The following is a 19,318-nucleotide window of genomic DNA, read 5'->3' as shown; positions in this document are numbered from 1 at the left end:
GGTATCGAGGATGATACCACCAAGGTAAATGTTGCTTCAAAATATTTTACTGATGTTGATATGTTATGGTGGCGACGTAGGTGTTCTGAGAGGGCGAACCCAGTTGGGACATGGGAGGAGTTCGTGGGTGAACTCAAAGAACATTTCTATCCAAAGAATGATGTGCTCGAGGCTCGAGCAAAAATGAAGCAATTGAATGATTATCGTTCCATCTTGGAGTATGTCAAGAACTTCACTGAGATCAAGATGTAAATCCCATACTTGGGCGAGTAAAGGGTTCTTTGCATTCATAGATGCGTTGGGCCAACATGGAGATCCAGAGAAGAGGAGTGACCGGACTCTCCAAGGCATTAGATACAGCCGAGGCCATTGCTCGTTTGAAGTGAAGAAGACCGACTCTCTCAACCCAAGCCAAAACCCAAAGGTAATGGTGGGGGAGAGAAAGCCAAAGGAGATTCAAGACATACAGGCGAGAGAGTTATTCGACAACCAGGACACTGCCCAATGCATTAGTACTTTGTTCTGTGGAAGGGATAACCCGAGTGCGAAGGGTTGGGAGCATGCCGAGGGACTCTGGCAATTCAAAACAAGCTAGCCAGTTTCATGCAACAAGTGACGAGGGCGTCACCGGAACTAGTGGGGGAGAATGTCACAGACCACCAACCTACAACCGAGGTCAGCCCATTAAAAGTAGCCCAAGACTACTTAAGTGGTGTTATGGACATTACGGGACCCGCGAAGACTTTACAACCACAAGCGGTGGACTTTAATTTTGTATAGAAAATACAATCCCTTGATTGGTGGGATTAGATCAAGTACATTCAATCTAGGCGTCAATGTAATTAAATCTTAGCCGTTCATTGAGGGTAGTTTCAACTATAAATAGATGCCTCCCCTCCTCATTTGTACTCACTCCTTCACTTTGAGAAATCATAAGAGCATTATTCTCTCAAAGATTTCTTATTTTCTTTTGTGTAGTTCTCTTGTTTTGCTTCCGTTGAGAATCTAAGCATCATTACTTGGGTTATTTTCGGGCTTACTTAGCCACAATTTCTAAGAATACGACTAAAGCCGCACGTTCTGAGGCGTCAAAGTTCCAAGGGCGTACAATATATTTAAATGTTTGATGTAGAAGGAAAATGTTATATTAATGAATATGAGATAATCACCTCAATGGTTAAAAGAACGATTATTATTCTAATTGTAACAAACATTATCATCAAATGGTTGAGAATTTTTAGAACAAACACTATTTTATAATCACCTTATAACTTAATAAAAAAATATTATATTAATGATACAAATATACGCTCTCATGGCTAACGTCGACATAAGATGTGTGGGAAATCATTTTTTTCTCGGATTAACTTTTTCTTTCAAATTTTATTCTTCGCAAATTAGTGTGCATCTTTATCACTCCTAAATCACGAGTTATTTTTTCTTTCCCCAATATTTTCTCTCAAGACACATTTTTTCTCTTAAGCTTGAGAGAGAAAACGTTAGGGAAATTACACTTGCAAATCAAAGGTAAAACTGATTTAAAAAAAAGATATTTACCCAAAATTCAACAATTCCACTAATCAAACTCACACCATGAGTCCACAAGTAAAACCAAGAACAATAAAAAAGTTATTTTTTGGTTTAAAAGGAGCATAAAGAGTACCACACTCTGTCTAAATCAAGATTCAATATCAAAATCCATTCACCATTTAGGGTCTATAAATGTGCTACGGAACAGGGTAAAGCAAACTTGAACCAGAAATTTGTTTCAAAAACAAACTCCCAGTGTCGAAGCAGCAGCAGCAGCAACTGAGTAACAGATATGAAGCAAAAATCACAGCCTTCTTCCACGTCTGCCACCCTTTCTCCGGGTACTATCAGTAGGAATGGAGTAACATCCTCTGTGGTGAAGAAAATGTTACATTGTCAGTTTACAAGAGATGAAGTAAATGGACCCGAAGAAACTGAATCGAAAGGACGAAAGATTTGTACCTATGCGCCCGATTTTCATGCCTGAACGAGCAAGGGCTCTAAGTGCCGACTGGGCACCAGGACCCGGTGTCTTGGTCTTGTTACCTCCAGTAGCTCGGAGCTTTATATGAAGGGCTGTAATACCCAACTCCTACAGATAACATTCATGAACAAAAATTAAATTCAAGCCAATGCATAGTGCAAAACAATTCAAATGGGAAAGCAATAAGGACCTTGCAGCGTTGAGAAACATCTTGAGCCGCAAGCATGGCTGCATAAGGGGAAGACTCATCCCTATCAGCTTTCACCTTCATTCCGCCTATGTAAAATCCAGGGATTATGTTATAAAAAAATATTTAAGCATACTCTTCATAGAAACAACTCCGAGCATTGACATGAAGATCAGCTCACAGCAATGTTTGATTAACAGGTTCTTATTAACTACTATAGCTTAAAAAATCCAATACCAGTGTCGCATTTGAATAAACAGAACAAGCTACAACAGCTACAAATCAGGAGATGGCAAAAACCGACGATTGCAAAAGAACCATTTGTGAAAGATCAGCACAAGCCATACCCGTAATGCGAACCATTGTTTCCCTTCCAGACAAATCTGTCACATGCTGCAATTGCAATTCAATGACATCATTCTAAATGGAATGAACTCCCAGAACACAAAATCAAATGTAAAACAAAGAAGCTTATCGCTTACTATAAATGTGTCATTGAAAGAAGCAAAAATGTGAGCCACCCCAAAAGCATACTCGCCTTCTCGGACAGCAGGTCCAAGGGTTGTATTCTCCTCCTTGGGCTCCCTAACCTTTCTCCTCGACTACAAAATACCACAAATCATGGAAGTGTCACCTAAATCTGCCTTAAACTAAAAAAAAACTAATAAAAAACGATCCTATGAATCTAAACAAACACCATTGGCAATAAATACAAATTTAGGTCTAATCTAATTAGTAAATGATTCCAATAAGAAATTTCCTTTTTTCCAAAGACTAAAAGACAGGCTTTGCACATTTCCAGTTTTTATTTAGCCTCAGTGTTTTTCAAGCATGAAAACGCAACTAAAGCTATCTAGTGCAATGTTTATAATACAAAAATTAAATAAATGAAGAGAGCACATGGTTTGCAACATTGTCACAGTTAATACGTAAAATTCCACTCTTATCTTCTATACCAAAATTCTAAACTTATTTTCTCAGCCACCAAACAAGATTTAGCTTAACACTGGTATAAAAGATGAAAATCGAGACCTACCATGGCTTCAGGCAAAATGCAAGAGAGTTGTCAAAAAGGTTTTCTGAGAGCGCTATTGCAGAAGAGATGACGCGGAATCCAACTTTTTTATAGTTAGGGTTTTGATAACCTTGAGATTAAATGACGAAAAGGACCTTTGAGTTAGATTAACTTGCTCAATTTCGTTTTGGTCCCTCTAATTTAATTTTTTGTTTTAGTCACCTTACTATCATCAATATTATGTTTTAGTCCGAATCATTAAAATAATTAAAAAAAACTTTATTCGTTGGTTGATGTATAATTTTAAAAACTAAAATAGAATTGTTTTAATATTGAGTTGATTTTTATTTTACTTTATTTTTTAATGGTAAATTAATGAAAAGTAACTGTTTTGAAGATTATAACTTCACTTTTTAAATGACTTAATTAACTTTAGGGTTCGTGTTTTAAAAAATCCACATCTATAGACAAAAATAAAATTTAACCATGTTAATGCTTTGGACCAAAGAATAGAAAAATCAAATTATACAAATTAAAGTAATTAAAACAAAATGTTTATATATATATATTTTGGGTAAATAAAAGAAAGAGACTCCTAAAACTGTTCTAGTTCACATTGCATGGAGCAGGTTCAGTACTTCGGCTGGAGGGTTTTGTAGATGGTGAACTTCCAATCTCTCTTTTCCATTTCCTTGATGTGCGATAAAATGGCGAGCTTGCCTTATTGATCAGACTTTTCTTTCATTAACCGGATTGCTTGCATGTTTTCCGGTTCGACCTCGATATGTGATAGACCCAAGTCCCATGCAGTTCTCATGCCCGTGTAAGCTCCCCAAAGTTTCGCTTCGAGTATCGAGCATATGACAATGTATTCGTAGAATCTCATGACCCATTTTCCTTCATGGTTCCTTACCACTCCACACATTGAGTTGTCGTTTGAAGGCCTGTGTTCATTCATGCGACTTGTTTCTAGAATTGTGTAGGAGGATCCCCTGTTGGAGCTTTGATTAGAGACGATCCCTTGTTGGTGTATGTTACCTGGAGGTTTCGGCTTCTCTCAACACAGTTCCATATTTATCTATTGTTGCATCGAAGGCTGCAACATTCTCAAGCCAAAGATTCCATAGAATTAGACCGAAAAGAATGTCCCAGTCCTTTGTCACCTTTGCAAAAGTGTTAATTTGTGTCGGAAAGGTTTACCAGGATCCAAGTCTGGAACTCCATGGACCTGAAGTCGTCAAGTCTCTATGGGTTTGATTGTTGAGGATCAGACACTTAGGGCTCGGGGGCACCACCAAAGTATGTGATTAATATCTTCTAGAGAAGCTGCGCATAAAGGACATCTGTCGTCGAAGGAGAAATGTCTACATACTCTCTCTGCGTTTGTCATGACTTTATTATTGCAGGCAAGCCAGATGAATATTTTTATTCTTTGCAAACCTTTGAATTTATGGATGGTTTTCCATAGGACCTCCTTATTGTCAACCGTTGGTCCTCGACGTATTCTGTGTGCCGACTTTACCGAAAAAAGGTGGTTCACCAAGCAGTTATACAACGCTAAAGTTATCCTCTTGTAAATCAATGGGACCCCAAATATTTACCCATGTCTTATAATATTAATTATTAATTACTCGTACATAATTATAATATGTAATAATCATTAGGCATAATAATAGAAGTATGAACTTACAAGTCTTCCGATAATATAAAATAGCATTTCTTATAAACAAAATGTTTTTACTTTATGATTTTACATAAAAGAACAAAAGAAAATTATCAAACACAAAAAAAACAACACCAATCGAATGAGGAATGTTTGTTATTCTATGAGGTTCTCAGGTTCGAGCACAAAAAATATTATAAATGTGAGCGTTTAATATCAAATTATTAAGAATTGTCTTTAAAAAATACAATACAAAGGAACAAGTGAAAAGGAAGAGAAAAACTAAAAATTTGACAGCTGTGGGATTTGAACCCACACGCTTCGAACCGGCACCTTAGACCACTCAGCCAAAATATCTTAATTCATAGGTTATAAAATCAATTTTATTTATTCAATATTTTCTTTGGAGAAATTTTAAAAAAGGGAGCTTGAACCTCCGACCTTATGGTGACACACGCTCTAACCAACTGACAATTCCAGCTTTCCGATGATATGTGTAGATTAATTTTTAAAATATTTTTAAAAAGAGCTTATGTAGTTCTGGCGCCTGAGCTACCTGAACATATATATACTCAGATTCATTGCTTAAGCGAGGATATGTTTATTTCATATAATTTATTTATTGAAAAATATTTTCTTCATTTTATACTATTTGGTTAGCGTTAAATAATTTAAGTTTTTTAGATTTTGATAATATATTTTAACTTTTCGCTTCAAAAATAAACAGACATTATATTATTGGACAAAGTTTTGACTTTTGTGGTATTTACTAAGCACACGGCCAGGCTCTTTTGAATTGTTTTTCTTTCTCGGAAAGACCAGCTCAACCCCATTCGATTGAGCTTTGTAAAGTTTCTGTATAATATAATTAGGGTGCATTTGGTTCACAGAATATAAGATTACCGCGGGAATAAGATTACTGGAATGTTGTATTTTGTGTTTGGTTAGTTTAACATGAATATAAGATTACAGTATTTGGTTAAAGGAATAAAAGATTATTGGAATGTATATTTTACCAAATTGTCCTTATTATATATTTATTTTTTTTAAAAATTGAATTTTACTATAATTAATTTATATATTTTCTTTAAAAATTTTAAATTTATAAAATTTATATAATTTTTTTTTACAAAATTGAAAAGATATTTATTTTAACCCCTGAACTTCATATAAAATTCTAATTATTGATTTTTTTGTAAATCTAAAATAGTTTAAGGATAAATTTGTAATTTAACCTTCGTAGAATATTTTTTATTCAACGACAGAAGAATGATATTTTTGGAAAAAAAAATTAAGGGCCTTTTAGGCCAAAACGCCGATAATCCAACAATATCTAAGGGAAGAGGGTAATCACATTCTCGGTAATATACCCCCAAAATACTACAGTTGGGAATAAAGGATTACCAGGGGCTGGGAATGTTTGCCAACCAAACGGGGGAATGACATTCCATTCCCCCGGTAATGTGAGATGACTTGAACCAAACTCGCCTTAGGGTTAGAATCCACTTATCTAATGTATTTTTTTTTGTTTTACATATATTTAGGATCGTTGGATGAGTGAAAATAAAAGACTAAGATTAACTCTCTGTTTTTTTCTGTGAATATCTTCTCATTTTGTAATGTAAATCTCAACTATCTATTTTTACTCATCCAACGCTCTAAATCTCTAAAAAACTTGCACTATGTAATTGATGCGCAACCCCCTAAGAAAATGCATATACACATTAATAAGTGTTTGGAAAAGAAATACCATTAAATGTTTAAGAAAATGCATATACGTACATTATGTAAATGTTTAAGAATTATATTATCTAATTGTATGTAGGGATGGACCGAGAAAGGACATATGAGAATATCCGTCATCTGAAAATTTAATCATCATATATTTTTTTTTTTTATATTTTACAATTTTTTTTAAATTTAAAAATCCGTCCTCCAACATGAATCTTATGTCGGTCCCTAATTGTATCCTAACCCTTTAAAGAAAAATGCATATACACATTAATATATGTTTGAAAAAGAATTACTATTGTGCTATCAACGAAAATTTTATTGAATTTCACAAATATGAGATGCTCCTCGCCGTCAGGTTTACTTGGAAAGAAAAATTATAAAGAATTAAATAAGTATTGAATTCCATCATTTGACTTAATAATAGAATATAATTAAAATATAGTCCCAAGCATTATTAAATTCTTACTTTTGACCAAAAAATTAAATTCAGTTTATACTAAAAATTCACCAAATTTCATGAATAGATCCTTCTCCCCAATAAGTCCACTCGTAGAGGAATCAGATACGATAAGACAAAGAAATGCATGAATCTGCTAAGACAAAGGAAAAGTCTTTAGATTTCATAATTTTTCAACAGACAATCCTCTTCTAAAACTTTTAAATTCTATTATATTTTAGATTTTTTTATATTTTATAATTAATAATGTATCTTTTTAATATTAATTAATAATTTATTTTCGTATTTAAAATTTTATAAGTTGATCGTCTCTAAAATTTCATAAATTTTAACTTAAAATCCTACCTCTGTCAATGATTTTAAGGAAATGCAGTGTGAATAAGACCGAATTTTCCCACGAAAGAGAGGAAGTTTCTAAGTCCCATGTGCCTTCCTTTTCGCCAAACATTTCTGGTCTCCTCCATAGTCATCCTGCCTAAATTTCTCACATATTTTCCTTATAAGTTTATGCTTGATTATCACAGGAAAATATAACCAAAAACAATGGAGGGTATGCCACCAGGGTTTCGATTCTATCCAACCGAGGAAGAACTGCTTTCATTTTATCTCAATAACATGTTAGAAGGAAAGAGAGAAAACCTCAACAATCTTATTAACAACCGAGTCATCCCGGTTGTCGACATTTATGGCTACAATCCAACCGATCTCCCACGTAAATAAATAACCACATGGACTTCTCTTTTAAAGTAGTGTTATTTGATCCTTTTGAGTTTACTCTCGTGTAGTTTTCTTTTCCATTTTTTTTTCATGCAGAGTTGTCGGTTTCTTTGTGCCACAAGGACACAGAGCAGTGGTTTTTCTTTGTCCCGAGAAATGAAAATGAAGCTCGAGGAGGGAGGCCCAAGAGGCTAACGGATTCTGGGTATTGGAAGGCTACTGGTTCGCCTAGTTTAGTTTATGCTTCTGATGATCGACCAATTGGGTTTAAGAGAACCATGGTTTTCTACAATGGAAGGGCTCCAAGTGGGCAGAAAACTGATTGGAAGATGAATGAATATAAAGCTTTCCATGGAGAAGTATCCTCGGTTGCGCTCGCTAATGGTGCACAACTTCCTCCTGTATGAAACTCTTAATCCTATTTCATTAACTCTCTTATGGTATAATTAGCCCTTTGCATAATTTTTGTTTTTTTTGGGTTTATAGCTGAGACAAGAATTTAGCTTGTGTCGGGTGTATAAGAAATCAAAATGCTTAAGATCGTTCGACAGGCGACCATTGGCAGGTGCAGTGCAGATAAGCCGGCAAGTTCCTCAACACGTTAAATATGGTTTTGAGTTGACAGAAAGCTTACCAGTGAGTTCATCTTTGGGTGATAAAGGCAATCAAATAACTCAAACCGGAGAAAATAATGACGACGACTATTCCTTTTGGACTATAGATGGGTACTGGGGTCTAAATAATTGATGGAGTTTTATATTTCGTATGTAGATGGTGTGTAATTCTATACACGGTTATTGAATAATAACTTTTCAGTAATATATTATTATATATTTATGATTTAAAATAAAATATTATTTAATATATGATATCATTATAAAATTATTTAAATCTATGTTCAAATATAGTATGAATAAGTAGCCTCCATGGTAGATGAATCGTTGTTATTCCTTGAGGACCTAGGTTTGAGCACCAGAGATGTCAGAGGTGTGAGCATTCAACCTCAAAACGTTGAGAGTGTTCTTTGAACATATATTGCCTTGTATTTACTCTAAATTAAGCAAAAATATGTATATTATTATATATTTTTAGAATTTAATAAAAATATTATATTTATAATTAAACATTAAACATCTATACGAAAATTGAATTGATAATAAAATTTATAATTGAGAATTTTATTTTATATAATTAAGTAGGTCCTATCACAAACTTTTCAGACCGAATTAATACTAAAAAGGTTACAAACTCTAATACGACTTATAAATCAATTCAAGTTTATTGTTGTCCCTAAAGGATGATAAATTTGAATGAAATTGAGTCTAAATAAGATTGACAAATTTACAATGATATATCAATAATTCTATATATACTCGATTGGACTAACACTTAGCCCAACCCAAATTGACATTAAGATCCAAGGTTAACCCGAATTGAAAATCGAATGATCCAATATTGATATAACCCAAAAACTAATCAATGTAATATTGGTCTAAACCTAAAATTATTTGACCCAATATTGATTCAAACAAAAAATTAACTAATATGATATTGACAATAAAAAATTAACCGATCTTATATTTACCCTACTTGATATCTGACTCGACCCAATTATCATAGACCCAAACTAATTTCAAATCTAAAATGATCCAACTCGAATTGTACTTAAACTAAATATAATCTAAACCTGAAATGACCAAATCCCAACAATTTGATTATCGCATATAAACTAGACATTATTTAAAGTTAATATTTTAATTCGATTAATAATAGATTTAATATTTTAACAGAAATTTGCATTTTTCCAAAATCAATATAGACTAAAATCAGACCAACTGTACATCATTGGGCAATTTTACTTAAAAATCATCCAAAAATTTAAGATATACTAAATTAGTACAATTTGACCAATTTTACTAAAATGTCACCCTTTCAGATGAAGTGCATTTTACAAAACACGCCTTAAGCATACGTGGCAAAGGCGAGTCTTAAGCATACCTTTTGCAAGGAATCTCTGTCATATTATAGTGTCTCATCCCATCACACATAAGAGTTGTTAGGATGAATAGTTCCTCAAAGGGAAATATTATATGTACATATATATATTTTGGAATATGCATATAATTTTTGAGAAAAAAGGAGAGCTCTTTTCACAAGGTTTCACCTTTTGTAAGGGATCTCTGCAATGTCATAGTGTCTCATCCCATAAGGCATGGAATTTGTTAGGACTTGAGATGAATATTTTCCCGAAATGGAACATTATATCTACAAATATGTTTCTGGAACATGTAGAGAATCTCTGGAAAAAAAGGAATTTTTTACAAGAATCTTTGAAAAAATGAAGGCTATTTTCACAAGAAGTATTTTCACCTTTTACAAGAAATCTCTATCATATCATAGTGTCTCATTCCATCAGGCATTAGAGTTGTTGGGATGAATAGTTCCCCGAAAGAAAACAATATCTATAATATATGTTTTTGGAATATGTATAGAATCTCTAAAAAAAATAGGGAATACTATTTTCACAAGAAGCGCTTTAATCTTTTGCAGAGAATCTTTGTCATGTCATACTATCTCATCCCATCATGCATGAGAGTTTTTGGAATGAATAATTCCCCAAAGGGGAACGTTATCTGTACATATATGTTTTTTTATTCATTTTAATACTTACACTCTCTAAATCTCTATATTTGTTCTCTTTAAATCTATAACTCAAACTCTCAACATCGCTCTCATCTCTCAAAGAATGAGTCATATTTCTATTATTGTTTATTATGATGGTCAAATTCATGAATCTAAAATAAGAGTTATTTTCGAATCAGATCATTATATTTGCATATCCTTTAAGAGAAAATTCATTCTTGAGGAGTTAATTGAAAAAATTTCCTTGAAAGTTCATGTTAGAAGTACTAGAAGAATCTCTTCACTTTAATATAGATTTCATAATAAACTTGTTCAATTAACATATATATAACGTTTAATCTTTCCAATGATGATGTTACTATGATGGTTGATGCTCAGATTGAAAATTCAAAAGCTCTTACAAAGATATATGCCAAATTTTTTGAAGTGAGTGAGGTTCGTGGTATTTCATTATCCTCTCATCATGGGTTAGCTTATCATGTTTATCAAGTCGAGAGCCCAACTCAAATGTTATGCAATGAGTTTACATCTTTTATGGTGAATTCACTTTGTGGGGTGCCATCAAGTTCAATGAGAAGTCATTCATCAATTACTGCTTACGATTTCTACCGATGTGGGTCGACAAATAATCCATATGGCAACATCCCCTCAAGTTTAAGGGGAAGGTATCCATTTGTCTACTTCTTCAACCTCAACATTGAAATGTTATCAACACAATAATCTATTCAGAATTCATGTAGCAATATGCCGTCAAGTTCAAAGGGAAGGCATTTATCTATCAACTTGTTCGACCTGAACATCGAAATACCATCAACACAACAGCCCGTTCAAAACCAATATGGTGGTGTGCCTTTAAGTTCAAAGGGTTGACATTAATCTGCTAACTTGTTCAATCTCAACATTAGAATGCCATCCATAAATGAGACAAATGATTATTCTTCTCCATCAAGAACCACTTTGTGAGCCAATTATGAATAGTGTTGAGACAAAATTATTCGTTGAACCGAATCATCTCAATTTAACATGAACTCTGATAATGGTGGAGATGAAGTTCCCATAAATACAACAAAATTGAACCTTCAACATATATGTCTAAAGTAGACTTTGACGTAATGTACGAGTCATAATTTCCTGATATGCTTAATATTAGAGACTATAGAATTTCCTGAGATAATAGTTGAGTTCGAAACCCACCATACGTACGAGAATGATAGAGTATTCCAAGGAAAATACAAATTCTACTGTGTTTTTTGGACTTACATACAATGCATTAATGCGGTAAAATACTAAAAAACCGTTACTCCAAATTGATGATACTTTCTTGTAAGAAAAATACAAGCAAGTTCTATTACTGACAATGATCTAAAATGGTAACTGAAATATTATTCTCGTTGCATTTGCCCTAGTTAAGAGGGAATATACAAAGCTTGAGTGTTTTTCCTTAGAAATTTGTGCTTCTATATTGTCAAGAGTGATGATATATGCATCATTTCAGATCGATAAGCTAGGATAAAAGTTAAATGGACTCTTTGTGGGTAGAATGTGGAAACCTCCACATGTTCAAAATCGTTATTATATCTGATATATTGTAGTAAACTATCGTGGAAAATTTAAAAATAATGATGAATGTCAATTACTTATACACAAGAGTATGTTACTTTTTTCAATTTCATTTTTCAGTCGATTTCATTTTATTTACTTATACTTGTCACTAACTGTAACATCCTCAATACTGAGTTAGTGACTAGATTGAAAATTTTCAGAAATTGGTGATTAAAGTGGGATAATTGTATAGTTCAATGACTTATTTGAAGATATTTTATGCATCATTGTTAGTAATTAATAGATGAAGTAAAGGGAAAATGGTCATTTGACATGAAAGATTTTTATTTTCCTTTATAAGATAATGAAGTCCACGTGGAAGAGAAAAAAAAGGCAAAAAAAACTTCCAGAGTTCTCTTCTTCTTCAGCCGTGAGTCACCGTAGCAAAGGTGAGTTTTGTGGTTAGTTGATTATTTGTTGAAATTAAATTTGGTTTATGATTATTGGATGATAATTAAGCTTAAGTAAAACTTAAATTATCTTTAAAATAAAGGATGATGGAGTTATGAGAGATTAAGTAGAAGGAGTTTTTAAGTGAATTCTTGAAATAAAAGGAGTTAATATACTTTGAAGTTGAATTTGACTTATCATTAGTGGAGTTAAAAGATATGAAGTGTTAGAAGTGGATTTAGAACATGTTGAAAATTGAGCATGATTCTTGAATTTCATAAAGAAAAGAGGATATTGAGGTTAAAGATGAGATAAATTAACATTAATGAGGCTCAGTATGTATAGATAAGTTTTAAGGTATAAGGAGAGGTTAATAAGTAGAATTTGAGGACAAAGTAAGACATTTTCGTGTTCAAAATGGAATTTCTGGGTTGTGTGCATTGATGCATCTTCAATGTGTATCGATGCACTCTCAAATAAATAAACATCAAATGCAATTAGTGCATCGATGCACCCCCTTAAAATGAAAACATCTAATGTAATTTGTGTACCGATGCATGTATAGTGCATCGATGCATATGTTAAGGAATGCATCGATGCACTGTAGAATGTACCGATGCACTTCAAGGGGAAATAGAATTAGACCTTTATTTTGGTCTAAGAAATGATAGATTAGAATACATCAATTAGATACTGATAGGTATCAATGTATAAATATGTAAATATCGAGCACGAACAAGTTCCGGGATGACCATCAAGTTAAGATTCGATCGGAAGAAAGGAAATCATAAAAGGGGATTGGAACTTAGTGAGGCCAAGCTGAGTGCATATTAGTGATATGTAATGTTTACTGGAAATTTGACTTGTGATAAGTATATTTCCTAAAGTAATATGCATGAAGTCATGAACATGTGAATAGTTTGATATGATTATATGTGTTATATGTTGATATGCTTTGTATATGATTCATGATTTATGTAAAATATTATTATGTGATAATGGAAGATCATAAAATAAGATATGTAAAGATATGATTGTAAAAAACAAGCCGTGTAGGAATATGTTACTGACAGAATAATTAAGACAAGGTTTATTGTGATACGTAAGAATGAAATGTAACTGCATATAAGTGATAAGTCATGAATATATGTGACTATGAGAATATTTAATAGAAGAAAATATAAATCAGAAGATAATAAATTAAGAGACTCTACGAAAATAATATATAAATTAGGGGACATAACATAACAATGATACGAACTTATAAGATAAGCACTATAGGAAAGAGTGATATATTTAAAAGGAAACTGTGATATAGGAAGTATAAAATGAAGAACTATAAAACCCTACGAGAAGGTTATGAGAGTTATGTGAAACTAAATTAAAATGATATAATAAACTCGTATTTAAATAATGTGAGATAAGTGATAAGGGTTATATGTTATTGTACAGGTTAATATAATAAACCATGTAAGCTGGTGCAACAGGAAAATGAGATAAAGATAAATAGCTTTATCTATAGGATTTATAAGATTAGATGCTGGTATGATAACATGAAAAGTGAACCAAATTCTATGATATTGATATATGTGAGTATAAAAGTACAAACCATAATTTATATGATATGAATAAGTTATTATTGGTACATGATGTCTGTTATGAGATATGATCTATGTAATTACAAGAGAAATGATATTTGACTATATGAGTATATGTATATGTGAATGATATGAAAATGAACTACGTGACTATGCGTGATCTTATAAAAATGTGATAATGAGCTATGTGAAAGAACTATAAGATTATGTGTTTATGTGATATGAATATGGCAATGTGTGATAACATAAATATTAATGCCCATGTTATCTATCATGAGAGCTAGAGGTATAGTTGGCATGCCAAGAGTCGAGGGTCTACGCGGTCTTTCGGAACATATATGTATTCCTTGGAACATGTGTGATATCTTTTGAGACACATACTTGATCCTTAGCATATATATATATGATTCTTAAGGATTTTTCTACGTGGTCCTTAGGGACATTTTATATGGAACTTCAGTGCAATTCTACGCGGCACTTCGGTACAATTCTAAGAGACACTTCGGCACAATTCTACGCGGCACTTCGGTGTAATTCTACGTGGCACTTCGGTGCATTTATATGAGCTGTGGTGACAGCATTAGTGCACAACTTCTAGAGACTCACATATCTATAGTTCTCACTTATGTACATGGACAAATCAAGAGATAAAAACAAATATATATTGTGATATGATAAATTGTATAGCAAGGACATGATGAGGTATATGTATAGTATATGATTAAGAAGGTTAAGTATATGTGCTATGTGATTAAATGATAAGAAACTAATGATGATTTATATGTATGCATGTATTTCTTATTAGATAATCTGATATGATTTATATGATGATGTTTGTATTGCTTGGTTAATTGAATCATATGTTGAGTAAAAGAATAGATATAAGAGGATATAATTATAAGATATAAATGATAAGAATATTGATAGTGGAATAAGGTTAGAGATGAAAATAATGTGTGATATGTATATATGTATAATACGTTATATATAATGTTATATTATTTTGATGTGGAATTAGAAGATGATATGTTCATGCATGTGTAAATAGTTAGAGTTCTTTTATAATTTAATGTCTCACTAAGTCATAGACTTAGCGTGTGATTATTTCAGACGTAGGTTACAGAAACGAGAATAGAAGTTAAGAGGAGCAAGACATGTTAGCATATTCCTTACGAATATCATATCAGAAACATATGGAGTATATGTATTTTGTGTTATAAAATTTAGTTGACATGTAGTTACAAGATTTAGATTGAATATGCTCTGATTGGTTTGCAAAACGATTTGATTATATTTATTTCTAAAAAGTACTCACTTTTTTTAATGTTGAATTTAAGAGTTTGGTGGATTTGAAAAGAAAAGAGTTTTGAAAAGTCAATGTGACACCTCAGACACGGATTCGGGTTGGATACGGGTTGAGGGTGTTACATTTAATGGTATCAGAGCTAAGGTTTAGCTGATTCTAGGCTTAAACCAAATCCAAATGAGGTTTAAAAATGTGTACATGCCAGCTCAAATTGAAAATTTCTGATATGATAGTGTAAGGAGTATGTTGTCTTGATAATAGAGTAAGATTTGTATGATATAGTAGAAATTGATTATAGAAATTGTTAAAGTGAATCGACAACTGACAAATCTTATGGTGATAGCAATTCACATGCCCTAGCCATGCAGGATGAAGAGGAAAACCTCAGAAAGTGTCTTATAAGATTAAATGTTGATTTCAGAAAGTTGAAATCATATCTGAATAAGGATAGAAAGTTTTTCACTATTTTGAAGTGGAAAAGTGATATGGAGTAGTTTTGTTATTTCGTGGATAAGATAGAATATGGTGAACAAGTGTCACTATAAGAGCGTTAAAAGATTAAATGATGTAGTGAGAATTGGTAGAAGAGTTCAAGAATAAGTGTATCAGTGCCAAGCGTATAAAATGTATAAAGTTAGAGCTTATGAGTTTGAAACGAAGGGATATCATTGTGTATAAACAAGAGTGTTTAGATGATAAGGGTTTGCAGTTAAGACGAAAAGAGTTAGCGTTGGTTAACCAGAGTATGTGATAAAAATGTACCAGAATTATAAGATTATAAGATATTGTCAGGATATGATAACCAAATATGAATTAGATCTGGATACGGTTGTATATTTGGATCATAGTAATGTGGTATAGTAAAGGAATTAAGGATTTGTATATTTGAGTAAAGTTGAGGATTGATAAGAAGAGTTTAAGAATGGGTATATCGATGATCAGATTATAAGATAAAGGAAGTCAAAATATTGAGTTTGAGTAATGGAAATTACAGGATGTATATAATTGGTTGACTAGGGCTTGTGCCCTAGATTGAACAGATGTTATTGAATAGCTGTCAGAGTAAATGTGATAGAGTTATAAGATTGGAAGAAAGGATAAAGTTGAATTAATTAATTATGATGTGGATCTGAATATAGTTGTGTATTTTGATCGGATAACTATGATGTAGATAAGGAGAAAAGTAATTGTATGGAGCTTTAAGGAAGGAAAATACAAGTATAAGAGATGATAAAGAATAAAGTTTTGTATAAGTAATTTGGGTTATTGAAGTTCGAGGATGCAATGAAGATTGGTACACAGAGATGAGTATAGGTGATAGGATAAGAATATATGAATATGAAAGGAAATATATGATTTATGTATAAGGATATTTTAATTTTAAATGAATAAAGGAATAATGGAATAAAGAAATAAAAATGATTGAGTTTAAAGGATCAGATACGATAAAGGTTATACGGAAGTGTAGATGATAATTTCGATATAGAAGTAAGAAAAGTGTGCAAGGTGTTGTGAAACGATTCTTTAAAGTGTATGTTTAATCATATTTAAAGAAGATTTAAGGTTGTGTTCTTGGTCAAATGATGATGGAAAACGAGTTTGGTAATTGTTATAAGGTAATTAGAGATGGATTTAGGAGGTTGAGTGATGAAAATGAATGTTATTGTCTACGGGATGAGTGACATTATATGAAATTTTAGAAATGATCAAAGGAAAATGCATAATAGAAAGAGAGAAAAGACAGAAATGAATTAAAATTTCTGGTTACTGTTTATATGATAAGCGATAGTAGATGAATGTATAAAGGAACGAATATGGATGAAAAGCATTAGAAGATATGTATGAATAGTGTACTTATCAATGAGTGCAGTAAAAAATTCGAGGATGAATTTTCTTAAAAGGAGGGGAGATTTGTAACATCCTCAATACCGGGTTAGTGACTAGATTGAAAAATTTTAGAAATTAGTGATTAAAGTGGGATAATTGAATAGTTCAATGACTTATTTGAAGATATTTTATGCATCATTGTTAGTAATTATTAGATGAAGTAAAGGGAAAATTGGTCATTTGACATGAAAGATTTTTATTTTCCTTTATAAGATAAGGAAGTCCACGTGGAAGAGAAAAGAAGGCAAAACAAACTTCTAGAGTTTTCTTCTTCTTCAGCCGTGAGTCACCGTAGCTAAGGTGAGTTTTGTGGTTAGTTGACTATTTGTTGAAATTAAAGTTGGTTTATGATTATTGGATGATAATTAAACTTAAGGAAAGCTTAAATTATCTTAAAAATAAAGGATGATGGAGTTATGAGAGATTAAGTAAAAGGAGTTTTTAAGTGAATTATTGAAATAAAAGGAGTTAATATACTTTGAAGTTGAATTTGACTTATTATTAGTGGAATTAAAAGATATGAAGTGTTAGAAGTGGATTTAGAACATGTTGAAAATTGAGCATGATTCTTGAATTTCATAAAGAAAAGAGGATATTGAGGTTAAAGATGAGATAGACGAATATTAATGAGGCTTAGTATGTATAGATAAGTTTTAAGGTATAAGGAGAGGTTAATAAGTAGAATTTGAGGACAAAGTAAGACATTTTCGTGCTCAAAATGGAATTTATGGGTTGTGTGCATCGATGCATCTTCAATGTGTATCGATGCACTCTCAAATAAATAAACATCGAATGCAATTAGTGCATCGATGCATAAGGAGTGCATCGATGCACCCCCTTAAAATGAAAACATCGAATGTAATTTGTGTACCGATGCATGGATGGTGCATCGATGCACATATTAAGGAATGCATCGATGTACTGTAGAATGTACCGATGCACTTCAAGGGGAAATAGAATTAGAACTTTCTTTTGGTCTAAGAAATGATAGATTAGAATACATCAATTAGATACTGATATGTATCAATGTATAAATATGCATATATCGAGCATGAACAAGTTCTGAGATGACCATCAAGTTAAGATTCGATCGGAAGAAAGAAAATCATAAAAGGGTATTGGAACTTAGTGAGGCCAAGGTGAGTGCATATTAGTGATATGTAATGTTTACTGGAAATTTGACTTGCGATAAGTCTATTTCCTAAAGTAATATGCATGAAGTCATGAGCATGAGAATAGTTTGATATGATTATATGTGTTATATGTTGATATGCTTTGTATATGATACATGATTTATGTAAAATATTATTATGTGATAATGGAAGATCATAAAATAAGATATGTAAAGATATGCTTGTAAGAAACAAGCCATGTAGGTATATGTTACTGATATAATAATTAAGCCAAGGTTTATTGTGATACGTAAGAATGAAATGTAATTGCATATAAGTGATAAGTCATGGAGATATGTAACTATGAGAATATTTAAGAGAATAAAATATAAATCAAAAGATAATAAATTAAGAGACTCTACGAAAATAATATATAAATTAGGGGACATAACATAATGATGATACGAACTTATAAGATAAGCACTATAGGAAAGAGTGATATATTTAAAAGGAAACTATGATATAGGAAGTATAAAACGAAGAACTATAAAACCCTATGAGAAGGTTATGAGAGTTATGTGAAACTAAATTAAATGGATATAATAAATTCGTATTTAAATAATGTGAGATAAGTGATAAAGGTTATATGTTATTGTCAAGTTAGTATAATAAACCATGTAAGCTGGTGCAACAGGAAAATGAGATAAGGATAAATAGCTTTACCTATAGGATTTATAAGATTAGATACTGGTATGATAACATGAAAAGTGAACCAAGTTCTATGATATTGATATATGTGAGTATAAAAGTACAAAGCATAATTTATATGATATGAATAAGTTATTATTGGTACATGATGTCTGTTATGAGATATGATCTATGCAATTACAAGAGAAATGATATTTGACTATATGAGTATATGTATATGTATATGTGAATGATATGAAAATGAACTACGTGACTATGTGTGATCTTATGAAAATGTGACAATGA

At 31.9% G+C, this 19,318-nt stretch overlaps 1 protein-coding gene and 1 pseudogene across 1 annotated transcript; one reads left to right on the top strand and one right to left on the bottom strand.

The window, feature by feature from the left end:
* Positions 1–1,756: 1,756 nt before the first annotated feature.
* On the bottom strand, positions 1,757–3,314 carry LOC120165665 (annotated as a pseudogene).
* Positions 3,315–7,613: 4,299 nt separating this feature from the next.
* Positions 7,614–8,534, top strand: LOC120165691 (NAC domain-containing protein 90-like). Its single transcript, XM_039175156.1, has 3 exons — positions 7,614–7,782; positions 7,884–8,188; positions 8,274–8,534. Exons 1-3 carry the CDS (start codon positions 7,614–7,616, stop codon positions 8,532–8,534), a joined length of 735 nt encoding a protein of 244 aa, XP_039031087.1.
* Positions 8,535–19,318: the final 10,784 nt, after the last annotated feature.

The sequence above is a fragment of the Hibiscus syriacus genome, unplaced genomic scaffold (assembly GCF_006381635.1).
Source record: "Hibiscus syriacus cultivar Baekdansim isolate YM2019G1 unplaced genomic scaffold, ASM638163v2 tig00111587_pilon, whole genome shotgun sequence".
NCBI lineage: Eukaryota > Viridiplantae > Streptophyta > Magnoliopsida > Malvales > Malvaceae > Hibiscus > Hibiscus syriacus.
The sequence above is the reverse complement of the archived record's forward strand: the minus strand, read 5'-3'. Positions and strand labels throughout refer to the sequence as shown.